Source organism: Pelodiscus sinensis, chromosome 2 (genome assembly GCF_052426305.1).
Source record: "Pelodiscus sinensis isolate ZL-2025 chromosome 2, ASM5242630v1, whole genome shotgun sequence".
In the NCBI taxonomy this organism is placed as follows: domain Eukaryota; kingdom Metazoa; phylum Chordata; order Testudines; family Trionychidae; genus Pelodiscus; species Pelodiscus sinensis.
This window is the reverse complement of record NC_143053.1, coordinates 217,798,213-217,819,689: the sequence shown is the minus strand read 5'-3', so window position 1 is coordinate 217,819,689 and position 21,477 is coordinate 217,798,213. Positions and strand designations below refer to the sequence as shown.

Here is a 21,477-nt window from a genome sequence, read left to right as displayed (position 1 = left end):
TAGAGTCATTGGGGAAAAAAAAATTGGATTTGAAAAGAACAATCCATTATGCATGGTTGACATTGGGAAAAGCTGCTAGGGATTATAGTATAAGTAGAATCTTGCACAGGTAAAAAGTTTTTTATCTGTGGATGCAAATGTCCACGGATACATAAAGCAAATATCTGCAGAGGAGCAGGGCTCTAGTGATGACAAGCAAGACCACGGCCAGTGTCTGGGACAAGAACCACAGCAGCATATCAGGTTGTTGTTCACAGGAGCCAGCACCCAGCCTAAGCTCTTCTGGCATGGCTATACTACCCCAGCCCTGCCCACTGTAGCAGGCACCAATCTTATTGGCAGCTATCCCTGGTCATGCTACTGTGTGTAAATGACTCCTGGAAAATAGACTATTTACCACAGTGTTGAAGTGATGCTGCGACCAGGGACAGTTGCAGGGTGTCTCTTACCTTAAATGCATGGCTATGGCATTTTGGCCTTTGAGAACCTGGATGCTGGCCAGGGCAGAAACTGAGAATGGGGTCAAGTTAAGACCACGTGGACAGCTGAAGGGAGCAGAAACTCTCCACTTGCAGTGGACAGGATGCCAATGGGGTCGGGGACACAGGACAGGGGCTGCTTTTGGCTCGTCTCCTTAGGGGAAGAGGGGAGATGGAGGCGGAATCAAGGAGTGGCCAGGACCTCTGTCCCATCCTCCACAACTTTAAGGAAGAGTTTGTATCCTGGTCTAGTCTCTATTTGGGTCTCATTTTGGGTTTAGTGTATAAGTGATGATGTTAATCTTTGATTTACAAGGCAAGATGATCTAGTGGTAAGTTCTGGTGTTGAATTCTAAGAGTTTGATGTAAATATTAGATCATTCTGTACTTGAAGAGTAAGCGCTACAATTATGGGGAGGATATTATTTTTCACATGCAACTTCACTATTTGAAAGTTTGTTCTAAGTATGAAACTCAGTTTATCCCTAACTATAGAACTGTGACTGACCGGGGCTTCTGTAATTTATGTAGGATTTCATCCTTCAAGATCAGAGGACATAGCATTTATACTCACTTAATTTGAAATTCTGACCATGGAGGAGACTGTAGTATTGGGGCCCTTTACAGCAAATAGATGTCATCTGGTCAGTAGTTGTAATATGTCTTTGTTTCTTTCCTGTGCAGTGTCTTTGGTGTAATACAAACAACACTTGTATGGACTACCCTGTGAGAAGTATTCTTCCATCATCTTCACTATGTTCACTTTACAATGCTCGATGGGGTGTTTGCTGGAGTAAGTTCAAATTGTATTTTTAATACAACAGATGTGGTTAGTCATTCAGACTATACAATAATGTTGGATTTTATTCAAGAATTAAGTTGACTGCCATGTAGTATTTATTATGATTTAAGTATGTTCCACCTAAGGAACATCATCTTGGGTGAGATTCACTGCCTGAGATCCTTAGGAACAGCCTCCTGAAGTACAGAGTAGTATTTTAGTAACCACATCAGCCCCTTGGACAGCTAGAGGGCTTTTTCTTCCAACTCTACAGTTGACATAGGATGACATACGTGCCCTTCTTCACCTTGGGTGAAGGGGTTAGCACAATAGAAACACGTTGCCTCTCTCATGACTGTCTCCTTAACATGCACAGAAGGCAGCCAAGGGTTGGTTCTATACCAGTACTTCCACTAGCACAAATGCATGCAGAAAGTTCAAGAGCGTATATGAATGATTCATGCTGAGGCTGGAGGTTTGTGGTCCTCTGGGTGCTGAAGAGATTCATTTGAGTTTCCTGTCTTAGAGGAGAGGATGGCTATTGAGTGGAATGACTTCCATTTATTCAGAATCTGAATGTTACCATTTTATATTATATTAGAAAATGGTGAATGATATATATTCCTTACTTATTAGAAAACTTTGTTTTTACTTGTGATTTGTGTCAAGCTCTATCTGGATGCACAAATACAGCATTAACATTTTTGTATTAAAATACTACGTTATGTGTGGTGAATATATAAGGAAACAGTTGATTTAAAAACTTAAATGTTTTCCTTTTAACTGAGTTACTAAAGAATTGAGGTATTATCTGTAGTCCGTTTACTGATTTGGGGTTATAATGTTCTTCAGGATTGCCCCTTCCCAAACAACACCTGAAATGGTGCCTCTAATCATAGTGTATGAAAAAAATTAGGAGCAAGCTTCCATTGCTGTGTGAACATCTGAGATAAGCGTGTGCTTTTATGTACAAGAGTAATATGGAGAATTAAAAAGAAGAGGTTAACAAAGGATTAGAAAAGAAACTTATCTTATCAGTCTGGTGGATGGTAATTTTTGATTGAGTGTCAGTGGCGGAGTTCTCATGTGAAGCACTTCAATGTGTTGCTTTAGCAGGTATTTTACTAAAACTACTTTAACAGTACTGCATAAAAAACCAAAGGTGAAACTGAGAATGGCCAAAACATTCATTAGGAGAAGTGGGGAGAAGACCAATCCAAATGATTGCTGCTCAAATCTTACAAGTTTAGTTTTATGTATATTCATGTTATATTTGTTTTACAGTGAATTTTGAGGTCTTCATCATTTCAATAGCTGTAATAGCAGGACTCATCCTGCTGTCCATTGCTGTCTGTTGCTGTTACTGCTGCTACTGCAGAAAGCATTCAAGGGGGTAAATATATTTTTCTTCTTTGTTGGTCCTACCTAGTCCACCTAGAAATTTAATTTGGAAGTAAATCAAATTCAGTATTTATTGGTTAAGAGATGTAAACATTTATATGCTCCAGTCTGGTAATTTTTAATCACATCTTCCTGGTGAGAAAGTAAATGAAGAAAAGAGCGTGTTCATATTTATTTATACATGTTTAAAACGGGTGAGGAACCTCAGGCCTGGGGCTGAATGTGGCCCCTGGCTTGCCAGCATCTGGCCCCCGAGGCTCTGGGCTCCTCTCACCTCAGCATTGAGGAGCCTGCAGTGACACTCCAGCCCGCCCCCACTGCCCCCCATTTCATGTGGGACTGGAGCACATGAAATCTACTAGCCTGGGCCCCCCTAGCTTCTGGTGCAAAGGGATTGTGGGGAGTGTCTCCTTCTCCACATCAATGGAGGTTTGTCTATTTTGGGTTTTTTGTTTTTTCTTCTCAGTTATGTGTGGTCTCTGACTGATTTTTCTGTGGGTCAGTGATCCCCAATACAAAAAAAGGTTCCCCACCCCCGGTTTAAAAAAAAAATCACACACAGAGTACATATGTGTTTTCAAACTTAACAGTCATCTTACCAGGAATTTTTTCCAAAGACTAGTCATAGAATCATAGAATATTAGAACTGGAATGGACCTTGAGAGGTCATGGAGTACAGTCCCCTGCCCTCACGGTCTGCCTACGCAGTGCCAAATTAAAAAAAATCTGTCGCAGCAAGTCTCAGAGCCTGGATCAACTAGCTTGGGCTTGAACTATATGGTGGAAAATAGCTGTGTAGACATATGGGCTTAAAGCCCAGGCTTCCACCTGATCTTTAATGTCTTTGTGGCTACATGGCTATTTTTACTTTATTTTTAACCCCATACTACAAGATTTGTGACCCAATTCAGTTGACCCACACTCTGAGACTGGCTACTCTGGCATGGGTTTTTTGGACAGTAAGATGTACCCAAAATGTCAATAGGATACGGGTGGTGTGGGACTGGCAGGCTACCTATCTGGCTCGGTGTGGCTCCCTGGAAGGGGCAGCATGTACTTACTACTCCCCGGACCCCATATCCTCAACATGCTGAATAACAAAGCTTTTTCCAATATATATTTCCATTTTGTTCTCTTTTATTAAATATGAGACATGTAACAATAGTAGGTTTAAAAAAAAAAACCTGTGGAAACGTGACTTGACAGTTGATTGTGTCCTTTATCAAACTGCTGAGTTCAGACCGCCCCTTATGATCTATGTATGGCACGTCATACATACATTTGTATCATGCGTATGTGTGGCACAGCTTATACTGCAGCATGCGGTGATTATCCTGTCCTAGCCACTGGATGTCACTATTGCTCTGCTTAAGTGCTGATGTAAATGCACAAGTGGTACTGTTTGTCTTCACATCTCAAACAACATGTATTAAGTAGGGATGTTAACCAGTTAACCAATAAGCTGATGTTACTTGTTAAAGGCTGCCCTCCTGGAGCTGGCAGGTAGGCTCAGTCCCAGCACGTACTGGGTTCCAGCAGCTGGCCCTGCTCTCAGGCTACCCCCACTGCGGCTCTGAGTTTGAGCTTAGCCAAGCATGCGTGCTGGGACTGAGTCTGCCTGCTGGCTCCAAATTTAAATGCAGTGCTGCTGCAGAGACATCCTGGGAGCAGGGCCAGTTGCCAGGATCCGGCGGCGTATGTCAGGACTGAGTCTGCTGCCAGCTTCAAGTTCAAATGCAGAGCCGCAGTGGGCTGTAGTACATCCCTGGGCTAAATTAATGGTTAACTGTGTAACCAGTACGCTATTTAACAGTTACATGGGTACCATTTTAAACTATTTTGAACATCCCTAGCGTTGAGGCCTGTGAATGTTTCTGATTAATATTAGTTTTGTGAGGTAATTATTGTGACAAAAGTATACATTTACTAATTCTTTGTGCCCCAAAGGAGTTGAGATAAATTAAGTCATAATGAGAACAAAAAGAGAAATAAAATATCGCTTGTCCTCCATTGGCTTGAAAAGTTTTGTTGTTCATATATGGTATTACAGGTTTAGTAGAAAAGTGTACAAGTACTGCAAAACCAAAATAATTTTAGGATAAAGGGAAAATGCTGCTAGCTTAACGTAATTGAGTCAAGTACAACTGTAAAGGCTGTAAATCAGGGACGATTAAAGCATTTTCTGAAAAATAATCAACGGCTTTTTCTTGAACAGAAAAACTCTCTTGATTGCTGTCTTCCCTCCCTATCTTTCTAGTAGACCAGATGAAGAGGAAGAAAGACTTTCCAGAGATCGAGAGGAGAAACGAATGCAGTCTCTTCAGCGGTGGGTTTTGGAAATACACTTTTTGATAGAATTTTTATTATGCAAAATAGTAACCTTAGCTCCAAGGGCGGAGGTCGACAACCTATGGTTCACAAGCCTGATGTGGCTCTTTTGGAGCTTCAGCTCAGTTCTTCCTAGCTCACCTTGCAGCAGGGAGCCAGCACTACAACTGTACGGCACCTCAAGATTGGAATGCCAGCGTCCGCTTCCTGTAGTGAAGGGAGGGCAGTGGCGGGAGAACCCCAAGCCTCCCCGCTGGATCTGGCACCAGAGAACAAGTAGAGACAAAAATGGCTCTGTGTACTGCTGTTTTCCTTCCCTGGCTAGGGTGGGGGAGGGGGCAGACGGGGACCAGCCTCGCAGGGATGCATTTCCTGGAGGCTTCCTCTTTGCTTCCGTTGGCCAGAATCTGGCAAATGGGAGCAGTGAGAGGCCATGTTATATGGTGCCTGTGTGAAAGCAAGCAGCTGGGCCCCAACGCCTCATGCCCAGACCCCGCTCCCGCACCTCCCTCATTCACCACCCCTCTGAATCCCCACACCTGCAGTCCAGGATGCAGGGTCTGGGAGGGGGCAGGAGTGCAGGAGGAGGTGCAGGGGGTTGGGTTGGGTTGGGTTGTGCCAGGGAAACGCACACAGACGGGAAGGCTCCCGACATAACTGGTACTAGGACCCAGGAAATGATGTTCAACTGCAGACTCTCTGCAGAGCACAGACACAGCCTCCTTCAACTGAGCAGCTCTGTCCTTGAAGAAATGAGAAGGAGTTGTGACCTGAGGGGGAATATAGGAGGGCTGCAGTGTCTGGGAAGGTGTATGGGGTCTGGAACAGGGGTGCAGAAGGTTTGGGTTACATGGGGTAGAGGGGCAGAGGGTTGGAGGAGGGAGGAAAGCTGAGGTGCCAGAGACAGGCTTTGGCTGGGAGAACTTACCTGGGTCCTAGCCAGCAGTCCATCAGGCTCCTTAGCCAGGGTCCCTGCCTTCCAGCCCCTGTACTGCTCAGGGGAGCTTCAGGAGCCATGTTTACTGCTCTGAACTGAATGCTGTCAGGAGGGAAGGGCATTTCACATGCTGCCTGGCCTGCAAACAGGCAGCTTCTATTGGCCAGAAACCAGCCAATGGAAGTTACTGGGGGCCAGGGCAGCATGAGAAGTCTCTCTTCCCTCACTTCAGGCTTTCAGCATTCAGAGAGACACATATGGCCCTGCAGCCGGCTTCACTGAGTGCCGAGCAGGGGCGAGGCAGGCAGGGAGCCATCTGGGGCTCTCGTGGGCCAGATCTGGCAGGTTGGTGGGCCAGATCTGGCCCTCAGATGATATTTTGCCCAGCCCTGATCCTCAAAAGGAGAGCCCCGGCTCTCCCCATTCTCTGCTCTAGAACCTTAAAAGATGTGCAGAAGTGTGACTTTCATTCAGTTTCTAAGAGCATAGGAAAATGGAATGTGGAAGATATTGTCAGGATGCTTAAGGTTCAGCAGACCTGGGGGGAAAACTGGGCTGCCTTAATGGGGAAACTGTAGCTGCTGCTGAGTATACACTGCTTGCTAGGTCTATGATTTCCCCATGATTCCTCAATCCCCTCCTCCATACCTCTCATTCCCATATTCCCTACACCTTCTCTATTGCACCTCCTTCCATCTCCATTGTCTTACACGCACGCATGCATGCACACGCGTGCATCTTACACAGCAACACACAGAGACAGGAAGGCTCCCGGCATAACTGGTACTAGGACCCAGGAGATGATGTTCAACTGCAGACTCTCTGCAGAGCGCAGACACAGCCTCCTTCAGCTGAGCAGCTCTGTGCTTGAAGAAATGAATGGGCAATGGCAAGTTAACCCTGTGTGTCCCCCACATGCCTCATTTTTTTGAGGGGGCAACCTCCAAGAAACAGCACCCTTGGTTGTTCTGCCCTTTACTCCCACATGGCTTTCCTTGGGTTCCATGCCATTTTCTGTAGGGAAACACAGAAATTCTGCAGGGGAGGGAGGAAAGAGGGAGGAGGCATTTCGTGTGGGTGTGCAGGCATGCAGGTTTCCCCCCAGGAGTAAATAGGTGCAACCTTAGCTATGGAGTGATTGCTGTCACTCCATAATGTATCCTAGTGCCTCCTGCTATTCAAAGTACATGCAACTTTATTTTCTTAAAATGTGCGATTGAGTTCTTAATGGAAACTGAGGAAATAATGTGCTAAATCCCAGAATTGCTCAGTGCCAGGTCACATTTCACTAATTGGTTTTGAAAATGAAGGGGAAAGGAGAGGGAAATTATAGAAAATGACATCGTGTATTTACTACAGAGTCTGCTCACATAATTTCTATGCAGGAACTTTCAGGGTTGATGAACCCACATTTTACTGTGAAAGTGAAATAAATATACTGCTCTACAGAGCACTAGTATGATGTAGTTCTGTTAATGATAAAAGCGTGTGATCAAAGGGCATTGTGTGATTCTGGGACTTTTCAGTGAACTAAATGGAGGTATCTTCCAATTGACTTTGAAAACCAAGCAAATTAAATCTTTTGAACATTCTTCCCTTTACTATTCTATCCCATTGTTTCAAGAGCTCTTTGTGGGTTCTTTTGTTTTCTTTCGATCTAAATTCTGCATGTTTTTATTTATTTATATGTGCATTGCTATTTAATTGTTAGACTAAAAAGTACTGTAAGAATTCCTAACTTCAAGGATTCAGGAAAAAAAAAGGTGTAAAGACTTCTTTAAAATCTGATCATGCAGTAATGTTTCCACTGACCTTTCCCTGGGCAGCTGTGGGTTAAATCTGCCTTACTTTATGTTTCTATTAACTTCTGATAACATTTTCTAAAACTGTTATTCACCAACACATGTGCAAAGGAAGGGAGATTTTCAGTATTCCCAAATAAGTAGACTCCTTATCTACTTATCGGGGAGGCTTCACTGCAGCATCTGCAATATAAAGCTTATTTAAGCTTTATACTGCAGAGCCTGTAACACATGTAACAGCTAGGATTTGTAGCGGTTACATGATTATATTTTTAAGCAACTTTTTACATTCCTAGTTGTAACATGCATTGTCGAAGGGTGGGCAGAATATTTAGACCATCAACATGACTATATAACAAGCAGAGAAAGTTTTAGGATTTGATTTTTAGGATTTACAAGTGTGCTGTGTGTTTTGTGATAGAAATAAAAACCAAAAGGGCATTTTTGAAGAATATAACTGGGTTAATTATTAGTGGAAGAGAGAGAGAGGCAGATCTGATGCTATTAATAGTAGTCGTTGGACAGCTGAGAACTTAAAGAGATAATGTCAGCTATGCTGTATTTTTAATACAGTACATGAATTTCCAAATTGGGCTCTGTAATGCTTCCTCAGACTGGTACGTATATCCTATAATTTTACTAGAAGCATATAATTTTAGATCTGACCTCTGTAAAATTAAGATGGCTGTGAATGCATGATGATTGTCAGAGAACAATGACTGACTCTGTCCTACCACCCTATCTGAATCTTTTCTTTTTCTTAAATTTCACTTTTGTGGTACTCAGCTTGAATCTCACCAGTCACATGAAAACATCTAGGTTGCTCCCCTTTCCTAAAGCTAATTAAATGTTTAGTTATTCAGGTAACCTTCAATTAAAAACTTGTCTGTGGGGCTTATCCACTTGACGTGGCTTGGGGGGGAATCTGCAGAAATGCACCAGAAAAAATGGAGAGATCGTTTCTTCAGAGTTTGCTGGTTTCTCAGTCTGTTGAGGTACAAGTGCAAAATGTACTGGAATTTTGTGCCACTGCACAAGGCAGAATTTGTGCAGAATTTCATTTTCATAATTTAAATCACTTGTCAGGAAGACTCGATTTAATCATGGTTTTCTACGTAAGTGCATTCTTGTTGGTTATCATCACCTTAATACATATTCTTCACAAATCAGATATAGGTTTCATTTTTAAAATATACACACTTTATTTTTAAACAGTGATTTATTTTGAAAACTTTTCAGATTAGTTTTACAGCTATATCTAAAAATGAATGATTGTTTGGTTATTTCATATACCAAAGTTAATTGAAGCAAATATTTATGAAGTCATTGAGAGGTGAACTGTCTCCAGCTGAACAGGTTAATCATTCATATTTGGAGGATTTTCTTGCCATGCTGTATTAGAAGGAGAACATCACCAGACAGACAATTAAATTGTTTAATTTAATTAAAACAACATTATATACTCTGCATTTTTCTTTAACAGTAAATATAATATTTTAACAAAACAAGCATATCAATTTTCAAATTTAGTTAACCATTCAAGTTTTTTAAAATCAGGTTTATTTTTGTTAAAATTGTGGTTAACTAAAACAGTTAAATGAAATATTTTTTAAACAAATTAAATAGATTTCGTCAGCCAGGTCAACATGAAAAACTTAAAATATTGGCTAACTCAGTCATCTTACCTTCATTTTCCTGTTTGTTCACAATCTGGAAAAGAAAAACAAGCTTTGCTGCTTTTTTTCAGGTCCCAGACTATTTCAGTTTGGAATGATTTTAGTCCAAAAGAAGAAAATCTTCTGTTGGTATAGAAAGAGCTTACTGCTGTTAAGTGAGATTATCACTTCAAACTGTCTCTGAATCCAAGTTGCTTAAGTGACTTCCACCAGTTCACTGGAATGACTTTCTTTAAAACATCATCAGCAAAAAATATTTTTTTGAATAGTTCACCCTTAGCACTGAAATCTATTATACTGTAGTTGGCATTCTGGAGGGATGATTGCTGGATGCCTGTGTCATAGACAACTCCTCTTCTTTGGCAGTTTTTCACGATTTTGTTCATGAATTGTCTTCAGACTAGGTCACTTATTGGTATAGTACTCAAAATAGTCCACTACCAATTTCCATCACCCATCTTGTGGGAGAGTTAGCTTGGTTCCTCCCACTCTTTTCAGAGCAGCTGCCTCAAAGTGATTGTTATGGAAGTATTTAGCAATTTCAGCAACATTAGTCTTCATTTCTGGAAGTCTTTGGCTAGGAGGTGCATCAAATTAGCACTGCAACTGTATGTTGTTAGCTTGGGACTCTCTCCTAAATTTCTTCTAATCTTGGATACATTTGCAGCATTGCCTGTGACCAAGCTATGTATTAGACATTTGAATTTGTATAGCTTTTACTGCTACTTCTTGTAAGTATTGTAGTGTGTGTGCATTTCCTGATGTATCAGTTGTTTCTATAAGAAAGACATTGCCTTCTTTCGTTGTCACACTAGCATAGATCGTTCTGGAGTTGGCTCCAACCATCAAGACTCAGGTTAACAATTTTACCCTCTATGGAGTTTTTGCACACTGCTCAATTTCTCTTTCTTACACTTTATCCAACAGTTTGCCTTCGACATCAGCTCTGTTGAATGGATGGTATCCCAGGTCTTAATGACTAAACCATGTTAATAAAGTGTGGGTTCTCAGTCCTATGGAAAGGAGAGTTTGTTGCATAAACAAACTGAGATATTTTTTCATCAATTACCTCTTTTTGTAATCTGCTGGTTCCTATCACAAACTTATCTATGGCTGTTTCTGTATGATGGAGATTTTTTTGCTACAAGTAATATACTGTGGCAGTGTGACATACTGAAACACTATCATTGTCCGATAACTCTGAAACTATAGAAAATGATGATGATCTTGAAGGTGGATAGTCTTCAGAATCCTGTATGTTGAGGATGGATTCTCCTCAACAAAATAAGTCAATGCAGTTGTTATTACAGTACAGCTCATTTAGTATTATTCATTCCATTCATTGACACTCTACTACTTTAAAGGTGAAAATTGTAAAAGAAAGATCTGCCTATTTCAGCTATTTACAACTGCATAAAAATGATAGTACCATAGAGTAACAACTATATTTTTGTATCAAACATAAAAATTCAAGAATAGTCCTGAAGGAAGACAGGCAGTCCTTATGAAAGAAGTATGGAATAAAAAAATTTACCATCCTGAAGACCCTGCATGTTCATACATGTTGCTTTCATCCTCTTCAACACAGCTTCCTTCTTAGAAGGAACACTTCTCATGTTGTTGTTTCATTTATGCAACCAGGCCTTGCATTTCTTTGTTGCATTGTTTGCATTTTTCTCACATGCCTGTTTTACCCACAGATAGAGGGACTTAAAATATTCCCAAACTGGCTTTCTTTTATGGCATGTTGCAATTATAGCTTTTCTCTCCTAGTGAGAGACTGGTATGGTAGATCTCAAATCAGAGAAGGCTACACTCAGAAAGACCTCAAGACTTCTGGAACGTACTGCTCAGTTTCACTTTTGTTTCTACTGCCTGTCCTTCCCTTCTCAAATTTATCTCCAGACTTCTTCTCCATGTCCAGGTCTATTCTGTCCTCAATAATCTTCTGTTCATTGAACTTTTTTGAAACTTTGCAGTTTTAGAGGAAGATAAGGGATTATTGACTCTGTGTACACAATTTTGCAGAGAGACAATAGAGTTCTATATATTTATTTAAAAACACTTTTGCTGTTAACCAGCATGTTATCTCTGGAGACCTAAATCCAGCGTTTGAGAACTGCAAAACTAAGCATCTCTAGTATCTTCTAGATTGAGCACTGAATCCCAGTGGCTAGACAGAAGAATTAATCTAAATCTATTCCATGAACTATTGGAAGTCACTTACAGAACTTTCCTTAAACATTCCGTGAGTATATTGTCTCATACTATAGAATTAGAATTTATAAACCCTATTCCATGATGAGCTATTTTTTGAGCTATAATGTATCTTAAGTAAAGCTATCTTTAGGTAGGCTTTTTCCTCTAAAAGAATTTTTATCAAAATCAGATTTAAATAAATTTTTTTTTTTAAATCATTGATTTTTATTCACCCTAAAGCAGCCCAGCATGGAGGGGAGCGGGGGACTGTTTGGAGGTGGGCCTTGGCTGCCCCAGCCTGGCTGGGCTGCTGGTTAACTGCTCACCAGGTAGGCAACTCCCAGCAAGGGTCATGCTTACTGGGTGACTGGTTAAACCTTTATGTCCCTAGTTCACACCGTGACCCCCAGCAGGACAGTATTGAAGCTGCATGGAGCTGAGCCTGTGGCTGAACTCTTGGGGGAGAGGGTGTGGGTGTGTGTGGCCCCACTGCTAGGCTCTGGGGGATGCAGTTGCCGAGGGCACTGAGAGCCAGAACTGGTGGCTATAAAAGTTTATGGGACTGCGAGAAACATGGCCACACCTATGATAAGTGGACATGTGGCTAACTAAAACTCATGCTGAACCACAGATGTTGCTGGACTACAGAGGTTCAACCTGTAGTAATTTATTTGTGGGCTTTTTAAAGACAGTGCTTCATACTGCCCTAATGCCCTTCTGAGGTAAGGTGATTATCTATTTTGCAGATGGGAAATGGGGATTCTTAGCACAGGGAGATTAAAGTCAAGTGTCTAGCAATATGGATGTTCAATTTGAGATGCCATGGGCCTTATTTTCTCTAGAGTATTCAGCATTTTATAATGCTTTATATGTTCAGAGCAGAGCGAAGTGCTCAGCATTCTGCATATTGTGTCCCAAATGTCTAGAGGTGAACACTCAGAAAATTAAGAAGATACAATTTGTGACCATGGGTGAAAAGTTTAGTTTGTGACTTGCCAAGTATTACATAGAACTCTGGCAGAAGCAGATAAAATCCAGATTGCACGAGTAGTATTCAGCTGTTTTCATGTGATTGACCTTTCCTCTTCTTGCAATCCCTGGTTTCATTTGCTGCACAGCTTTAAGTATGCACAGCAAACGATGTAGAGTTCCAACATACAACAGTGTCATTCACTGTTTCATTCCCTAGGCACTGGCTGTCCTATGCAATGAATGAGGCAGGAATTTTGTAGAAAAAATTAGTATGCGATTATATAATTAAACCCTATAGCATAATGAATATTCATCAAGAGGAAATAAGGTTGCCCAGGCAACCATTTTTAATGTGGCTTTTAAAGTAATTTATTACATTTTTTAAAAAGAGCAAACTGGAAAAAATATTCACACGGCATGATGGGGCGGAAGGAGTCAATCTAGGTCATCACCAGCTTTCTACAACTTGAATTAATGTTTTAGCTGGGAGCGGAAAGTGGCTCTCTGTCATCTATGTGGACTACTCAATATAGAGTGGCAAAACATTTTGCCAGTGATTTTACAGATATTTGCTGACTGTAGAGAAATGTGGAGACTCAGGATTCCTGGTTTCACTTCCAGGTTCCGGAGCAATGTATGTTCTAGGGATTACAGATCCTGTTCCCCACCTCATCCCTCCTGGTTACTTCTATGCTTAAAGGTCTAGAGAACATGACCTATGAGGGAAGGCTGAACGAATTGGGTTTGTTTAGTTTAGAGAAGAGAAGATTGAGGGGGGGACATGATAGCACTTGTCAGATATCTAAAAGGGTGTCATAAGGAGGAGGGAGAAAACTTGTTCATCTTGGCCTCTGGGGATAGAACAAGAAGCAATGGGCTTAAACTGCAGCAAGAGAGGTTTAGGTTGGACATTAGGAAAAAGTTCCTAACTGTCAGGGTAATCAAACACTGGAATAAATTGCCCAGGGAGGTTGTGGAATCTTCGGGTACCTCTAGACTACATGCCTCTGTCGCCAGAGGCATGTAGATTAGGCTACCAGACATAGGAAAATGAAGCGGCGATTTAAATAATCACCGCTTCATTTAAATTTACATGGCTGCTGCGCTGAGCCGACAAACAGCTGATCAGCTGTTGGCTCAGCGCGGTAGTCTGGACGCGCGGGTGCCGACATCAAAGGCATTTGTCGATCACCCAGGTATGCCTCCTGGGATGAGGTATACCTGGGTGGTCGACAAATGCCTTTGATGTCGACACCCGCGCGTCCAGACTACCGCGCTGAGCCGACAAACAGCTGATCAGCTGTTTGTCGGCTCAGCGCAGCAGCCATGTAAATTTAAATGAAGCGGCGATTATTTAAATCGCCGCTTCATTTTCCTATGTCTGGTAGCCTAATCTACATGCCTCTGGCGACACAGACATGTAGTCTAGACGTACTCTTCATCTCTGGAGATATTTAAGAGTAGGTTAGATAAATGTCTATCAGGGATGGTCTAGACAGTATTTGGTCCTGCCATGAGGGCAGGGGACTGGACTCAATGACCTCTTGAGGTCCCTTCCAGTCCTAGTATTCTGTGATTCTTTTCCCTCTCCCCGACCTTCTCATGCTTCTGCATTCCTGTTATACTAACTACTTTTCCTTGTTGCCTGGGCCCCAGCAGTCAAATCAGTCAGTCTTTCTGTTTTGAGTTCCAGTGCTTGGTGCTTCTGGAAAGAGAAGTTGCAGGGAAAGTCTAGCTCAGCCCTGTGGTTCTGGGGGAGAGCTTATCGGGTTGCTCTTGGCAGTGGTACACATGCAGTCTGGTTGGCACAAAGGAACTTTATTGTAGAGTTTGCTCAGTGCTGATATACTCTTTGGGGGATTTGTCAAGCTGCAATAAGCCTTACAGAGCATGTGTGAACAGTTTGGGTAGACTGTGGAAGGAATAGTAAAAAAAAGTTCACACCTGGAGGTAGGACAGCTCCCCTTTACCAAATTTTTAGTCTCAGCTCCAAAGTGAGCTTTTTAGTAAAACAGTTGTTAGATTATTTTAAGAATGGCAAAATAATTTATATTTCCCCTAAATTTGTTCTTAGACATGGCAACATTATTTCCACCAAAACTCCTTCCTCCCCCAGTCTTTTTCCATTCCCTACCCCAGAAAAATCAGCCTGAGACAGACTGGTGGCATGCAAAATCTCAGCTTGAATTGTTAGAGTGCTAATGTTATTGACAGCTGAAAACAGGGTCTTATAATTGAAGCTGATAGGCAACATTAACTAGCGATTTTACCACCAGCGCTACCTCTGATGATGTAATAGTTTTAGCAGGTCTCAATTTTTTTTACACTCTCTATTGTTTTTTTTAACTAAGACATTATGTGAAGACATCTTAATGTGCCAAACAAACATTAATAAAGGTAGCCTCAAAACATTGCTGGGACACAAGCGGTAGAAGATAGGAGAGCTGATACGTTCTGTCTTGTATATGGGAAGATGAACAGAGGTTTGGCTTGTCATATAAGCAGGCATAGATAGAGACCAGGAATAAACTCCTGATCTACTTATTCCCAGTTCATTTTTACCCACAGGCCAGCCTGCCTTGTCTTTTAGCTATATTTTCCTCTATGTAAATATCTCTCCTTGAAGCTTAAGAAATTATATATTGACTTAGTTCGAACTTTGAGGTAATGTCTGCAATTGCAGATTCCAGTGCTCAGCTCAGTAATGATACTGAGTACAAGAAACAGTTCTGGCAGCACACTTATCAACCCCATGTATGTGTGTGCACTGTTAATAAACCCTGCTCTCCTGTACAAATATTACTACAGGAGAAAGATTAGCAATAGTATGATGGTACCAGCATCAGATTCACAAGACTAGTAAAGACCTGCTAACGTAAAATTTCTTCTTGTTGATTTGTGATGTTGAATTGGCATTTTGTGGGATGTAGTATGATACGAATTTTGCAACTACATTCCCTGCTGGGCAGCATAGTGACATTTATGAGATGTTCCCTGGATGTAATTAAGGCAGTGTGTTTTCAGTTTCCTTGCTTGTCGGTATGATCCTAATTGGTGGCTTGATTTGTTAATGGGGAATGATAGTGAGTTTTAGAACTTTGGAGTTGTAAGCTTTAGAAATAAGAATATTCTAATGATTGCAGTGTTCTTAAAAACAAAACAAAAAATACTGGTCCTAATACTCAAATGTAATTGTTTGTTACATCTTGCTTATAAAATATCTTGAAACAATCTAAAATATAAACATTTTCCTGATATTTATTAATAATCTTTGCAGGAAACATGAAAGAAAAATGAAACATGATGAGATACGCAAGAAATATGGTATGTATGCTAATCTTACTAGAATATCTGAATAAATTCTCCTCTTCTCTCTGCTCACTCTCTAAATAGGTGTATTCCATCATATTGGTAATGGATATGGAGCCTTTCACCTCAGGATCTTTAGTGTAGGTTAATAGTGGTTGAAAAGTCACTACCATTTGACTGTTCAGTGGCTTAAGTAAAATAGACTGGCTGGCCTTAGTCCAGTTTCATATGGAGTGATAATTAGAATCCTTATTAGCATTCACAGCAGGAAAACAAGGATTAAATGGAGATTTTGGAGCCTGAGGTATGTTCATTTCTGCAGTTGCTCTAAAATAGATTTGTGGCACAGTAGTGAAGTATGAGGGAGTTTTGCACTACCGTTGCCTGTGTTGTGCTTCTTATTAAAAGACTTCATTATTCAGAGCATTCAGTCTTAGCCCTTTTCACTTTTTATTTGTTCATCAGGCTGCTGGTGCAATGTATCCAAATATATACAATAAAAAGATTTACAAGTTGAACCTCTCTAGTTTGGCACTCTCTGATCTGGCAATATCCGAGATCCGGCATGATTTTAGTTAGCTGCATGTCCACTTACCATGGGTGTGGCCAAGGTCTTGAAGTCCCATCAAGTTTGTTCACAGCCACCAGTCCTGGCTCTCAGTGTTCTTTTCTGTTATTTAGCTCTAATTTACCCCTAAATGTCTTCTAAGAGCCGAGCAAGCTGTGGAAGTGTTGGTTATGCTGCTAGACAGTATTGACCTCCTGTGGTCTGGCACATTTTCTGGTTCAGCGCTGGTCAGGTCCCGAGGGTGCTGGATTAGAGAGGACCAACCTGTATTGTGTTTTTTATAATGTTAATTACACCAGTGTCAAAAATAATTATTTTGTATTTAGACCTCTGACCAGCCATTTTAATTTCCAAGTTTCTTGTTTAATTGATTGGCAAGGGATGGGAATGTCTTCATTATTCTGCAACAAGTCCACTGGCTGATGCAGGAGTGTTTTAGATGAGCACTAAAAGGAATTTCATGGAAATAAAGGAAGCTTGCAATAACTGGGCTGCTTAGAGAACCTCAAGAGTAGAAGGAGGGAAGATTGTTATAGAAACTATGCAGATATTAAGTGTATGTAATGATGTATAACATGACTAATCTTGGCCTTCAAATTTCTGTTCAGTTTTAAAATATTTGTTTGAATTACATGGGGGAGGGGTATAAAAAGATTTATATCAGTGCATTTTGTTTTAAGATCAACTCCTCCCTTCTAACTTCTTGGTGCTTTATTTTGCACACTTGATGGGTTAAATCCTGTGGGGATACTTAGCTTCCTATTATAGCCAATAAAACACTCTGCACTGAAGTCAGTGGAACTACTCAAGTGCTTGAAGTTGAGCATTTGCTTAAATACTTTGCTAGGTCTTGTCAGAATGCTTAGTGCCTTGCAGGATTGAGCCTTATAATCATTTGTATTCTGGCTATAAATCTACCAAGCTCACTTGCGTGTCAATGTGTCACCCTGCTCCCTCTGAAGTCAATAGCTCTGTCATTGACTTCGGTGGGAGCACATTTCAGCCCTCAGTGTGCAAGTGTAAACCTTGACTTCTAATAAAATCATTAGATATATGCTTTTTTTTGCATACTTTAACTATTGTCACACAATAGATTAACAATTCAATTTGGAAACTTCAAAATTAACCTTTTTGTAAAATTGATTTATTTGCAAGGTAAGTTTCATCTGTTCATCTTCAGACAACACTAACTTATGTTATCAAACCATATGCAATTTCTCATAATTAATGACTTGCTCAAAAGAGGCACCAACCTGGATTATGAAGATATGTGTGGTTGAAGAGGACGTGATTGAAAGGAGAAATGTTCTATTCAATTTCTTGAAATCCTTAAGTAACATGAAATGACTCCTACATGAAACTCTTTATTTTGAAATAAACAAATCCAGAATAGTTCAGTACACTAAAAGTACAAATGCTGATTCTCATCTTTGAATTACTAATTCTCATTTTAAAATGTGGTTATAAAAATAATTACACGCGACATAAGACAGGTCTTCAGCACAACCTTGAATCTTCTACATCTGTCTTCATTTTTAGCTGTCTAATAAATACAGTCCCATAAAAATTGCTGCAGAAAATTATGGCGACACTAGATTATTTTTGCTGCCTCTTACACATTACAGAGGGGATTCACTGTTAAGTAGGCTAAGATGAGTGGCAGAATGACAATGGCTTTGTTAACCTGACTCTGTAAATTAAGATGATCATGCCTGAAATGTCAGCCCTTGGTTGGCTTTAAGGGAATGCCTTTTTCCATTTTACCCACCAGCTTTTCTTAGCCCATTTAAATGGTAATTACACATTTATAATGCATTGCAGGTGTCGTTCACTTCAGCCATAGTCCTTTGGGAGCACTGGAAGCAATAGAGCTTTAGTAATGGGGAATACTCATTTTGAATTGTTTTTGTTGCAAAATTTGTCACTCTTTTTAATTTGCTCACGTATACGAATGAAGTATGATTATTCAAATTATATGTTGATGGTTTAACAACCTTTAAAATAGAATGTAGAGTATTTCTCCGCTTGTATTGCATACAATGAAACTATGATTTAACAGCTAATATGGAGGCAATAATTACACATTTAATATAGCATTAGTAAGATGCTGCTTTACTGTCTGTACTTTTGGATTTTTGCTTGGTTATAATGGAAGGATCCTACCTCTCCAAGGTAATAAAGAATGTCCTTTGTCCTCAGTTACACACAGTAATTTCTCTTCATGATTTGGGATCCCATGTTCCTTGTTTCCTCTTAAATTCTGCAAAGACATTTGATAGTCATTCTAATGCTCCATAATCCTACTTCTGTGCTTTGATTTTACATAAGGCATTTATGTTTTAAAAGTTTATTGCAGTAAATAGCTATACTGGCCTACATGGGTTTAGTGATCTGAATGCAAAACATTTGAATCACTTCTAAGTCCTCTGGTTTTATAAATGTTGTAATACTTACTTTATTAGCTTGTAATTCAGGAGTTGAGAGCCAATTGACTATTTTTTGTGTTGAATGAATGAGAAAAGTGTGCCTAGACTAAAAAAAGAAGACGGGGAACTATATAGCAAGCCCCACATCCAATCTAGTACAATTAGTTTTCAGTGTGTACACCAGGGGTGGACAAAAATTTTTGATGGGGTGGGGGATACTTCAAGATTTTGAAAAGTGATTGAGGGCTGCACTCTTCCATGATATCAATGGAGGAGGTGCGGGGTCTGGGATGGAGGTTAGGTGCAGGAGGGAGTTTGGGTGAAGGAGGCCATTGTGACCTGGGGCACCGGACTGGGCTAGAGGGAGTTGAATTGTGACCTAGGGCAGGGAATTGAAGTACAGAAGGGGGTGCAGAGATTTGGGTTATGAGCTAGGGCAGGAGGGGACTGTAATCTGGGGCAGGAGATTGGGGTGCCGGATCTGGGAGAGGATATGGGTGCAGGAGGGGGGCAGAGGATTTGGGTATGTGGAGGTGGGGGGCAGAAGGGTGAGGAAGGGAGGGACAGGGGTGCCAGAGGTAGGCTCTGCCAGGAGACTTACCAGCCAGCAGCCTCTCTGTCTGATCCGCCCCTGCACACGCTGTAGCCATGTGCTCTGGAGCCCCTTGTACTTCATGTCTGTTTGTTGTTGAAACAGGAAGCTCCCACTGGCTAGTTTCTGGCCAGAAACCGGGCAGTGGGATTGTGCTGGGGGCAGGAGCAGCTCCTAAAACTTCCTCCCCTCCCTTCTGGACTCTCAGTTTTTAAAGAAAAAAACCCCCAAAGCCACCTTTTCTGAGTGGTGCGCAGGTGGGGCGAGGCAAGCGGGGATCTTACCTGGGGCTCCCCACAGCATCCGTGGGCCAGATCCAGTGGCTTGGCAGGCCAGATACGGCCTGCGGGCCGTATTTTGCCCAGGTCTGGTGTACACACTATTTGAAGTATAGATCATTGCATTTGTGAAAGGTTAGGATTCATTCTGGCTGACTAGGATACCAATATAACACATTAACCCAACACATAACAGCAGTGAATACTAGTGAGACAGCTAAGCTAGTAGGACATTTACATTTGTCTTGCCAGTTTCCATATGTTGAGGCCTTGTATTTTCATCATGTTTGAAGAAAGATATTTAATTCTGACAACTTAAGATATCCAGGAACACTTAAGCAAAGTTGAGTAAACCAACTAACAAATTAAACTGATTGCAAAATATTAAGCCAGAATAAACTACAATAGACAGATGAGTCAATCTGCTTTTTTACAAGCCTGTTGTTCATGACCAAGTTTAGAAGTGACCTGAGTCAGCCTTTAAAATGAGTTTCAGGAGTCTTGTCTAACAGGTGTGTACTCGGAACTTCAAAGTCCAAAGCAAGAATTAGATTTTTCACATCTACCTCAGAAGGAAAATCACCAAAAGTAAAGAAGCCCCTTATGCCTATCAAAGGACAGTGAGTGAGCTCTAGCTGAATTCAGCTATGTGATGACTTTTAGCTCTAGATCCTTCCACCTTTGAGCCACAACAGCCAAGACGTGGCAGCTGACTGTGGCCTATCACCATCCCTACCGTTTTGGCCATCCTCTGGTGGTTCCCCAGATCTTTGTGTTCATCCATTACATATGTCAAGTCTCCTTTTCCGCTAAGAGCCAATACAAGCTACCTAATGCTGTCCCTTGGTCTCTTTTTCTAGTGATTTTTCAGTTTGCGTTCTCCGATAAGAAAAAGGAAGAAACCAAAATTGTTGGGATGTGAGGTGTGGCACATAGGGGTGGGATGAATAGAAACAAAGGATGGGAGGTTGAGAACAAGGCATATACATATATCCATACTAAATTCACTGATTATTTTGGTAAATTTTAGGAATGCATCATGGTAACTGTTTAAGCATGAGCTTATCGGTTATTGTAATGGTTACGTGCCTGCTCCTGGAGCAGGGAGCAAGGCTGGAAGCTGGCTTAAAAGCAGGCTCCCAGCACTCACTAGCTCCCTAAGAGCACGGTATCAGGTGGGAGCTGGCTGCTGCCTTGTGCTGCAGGCTCTGCAACATAAAGCTTATACTGCAGAGCCCGCAGCGCGCACACTGGCTGTCACCCCTGCTCCTGGGGAGCCAGCTGTGCTGCGAGCTCTGCAGAACCTGCAGCATGTAACCTGTAAGACTTGTAATGGTTACCTAATTAACTGCTTTTTAACATCCCTAGTAAATGTCATGCTCATAGGCTAAGTTCCCTATTAGCTGCACGACTGCATAGCTGTTTTCTGAACTCTGCTCAGAAGTTCAAAGCTCCCGTGCAGGCATGGTGAGGCATGGTCTTAGTGAGGCATGGTCATCTCACTAAGCAAGCAGCTAAAGAGAGCTGCTTTGTGTTTAAACACATTTAAAAGGCAGAGCCGCATTGGGATTAGCTCCCTGGGCTGGGAGCTAACCCTACTGTGGCTCCCCTGCTTATCAACTAGTCAATGGAAATTCTATCAACTAGTCAGTTAGTTGATTAAACTAAATATAACATCCCTACCATCTTGTGACACATTATTTCTCATTGGAAGGAAGGCATGCTGTTT

General features: G+C 41.2%; 1 protein-coding gene across 2 annotated transcripts in view; it reads left to right on the top strand.

Moving 5' to 3' along the window:
• The window catches only part of LOC102445284 (pituitary tumor-transforming gene 1 protein-interacting protein-like), a 37,649-nt gene that overhangs the window by 11,476 nt on the left and 4,696 nt on the right, over positions 1-21,477 (top strand). Inside the window, exons 3-6 of one of the 2 annotated variants that reach the window (XM_075922399.2) lie at positions 1,164-1,272; positions 2,545-2,653; positions 4,922-4,987; positions 15,853-15,899. In XM_075922399.2, the coding sequence (XP_075778514.2) occupies positions 1,164-1,272; positions 2,545-2,653; positions 4,922-4,987; positions 15,853-15,899 (331 nt within the window). Of the gene's footprint in view, positions 1-1,163; positions 1,273-2,544; positions 2,654-4,918; positions 4,988-15,852; positions 15,900-21,477 lie in introns of both variants that reach the window. The other variant, XM_075922398.2, reaches the window with a different exon arrangement.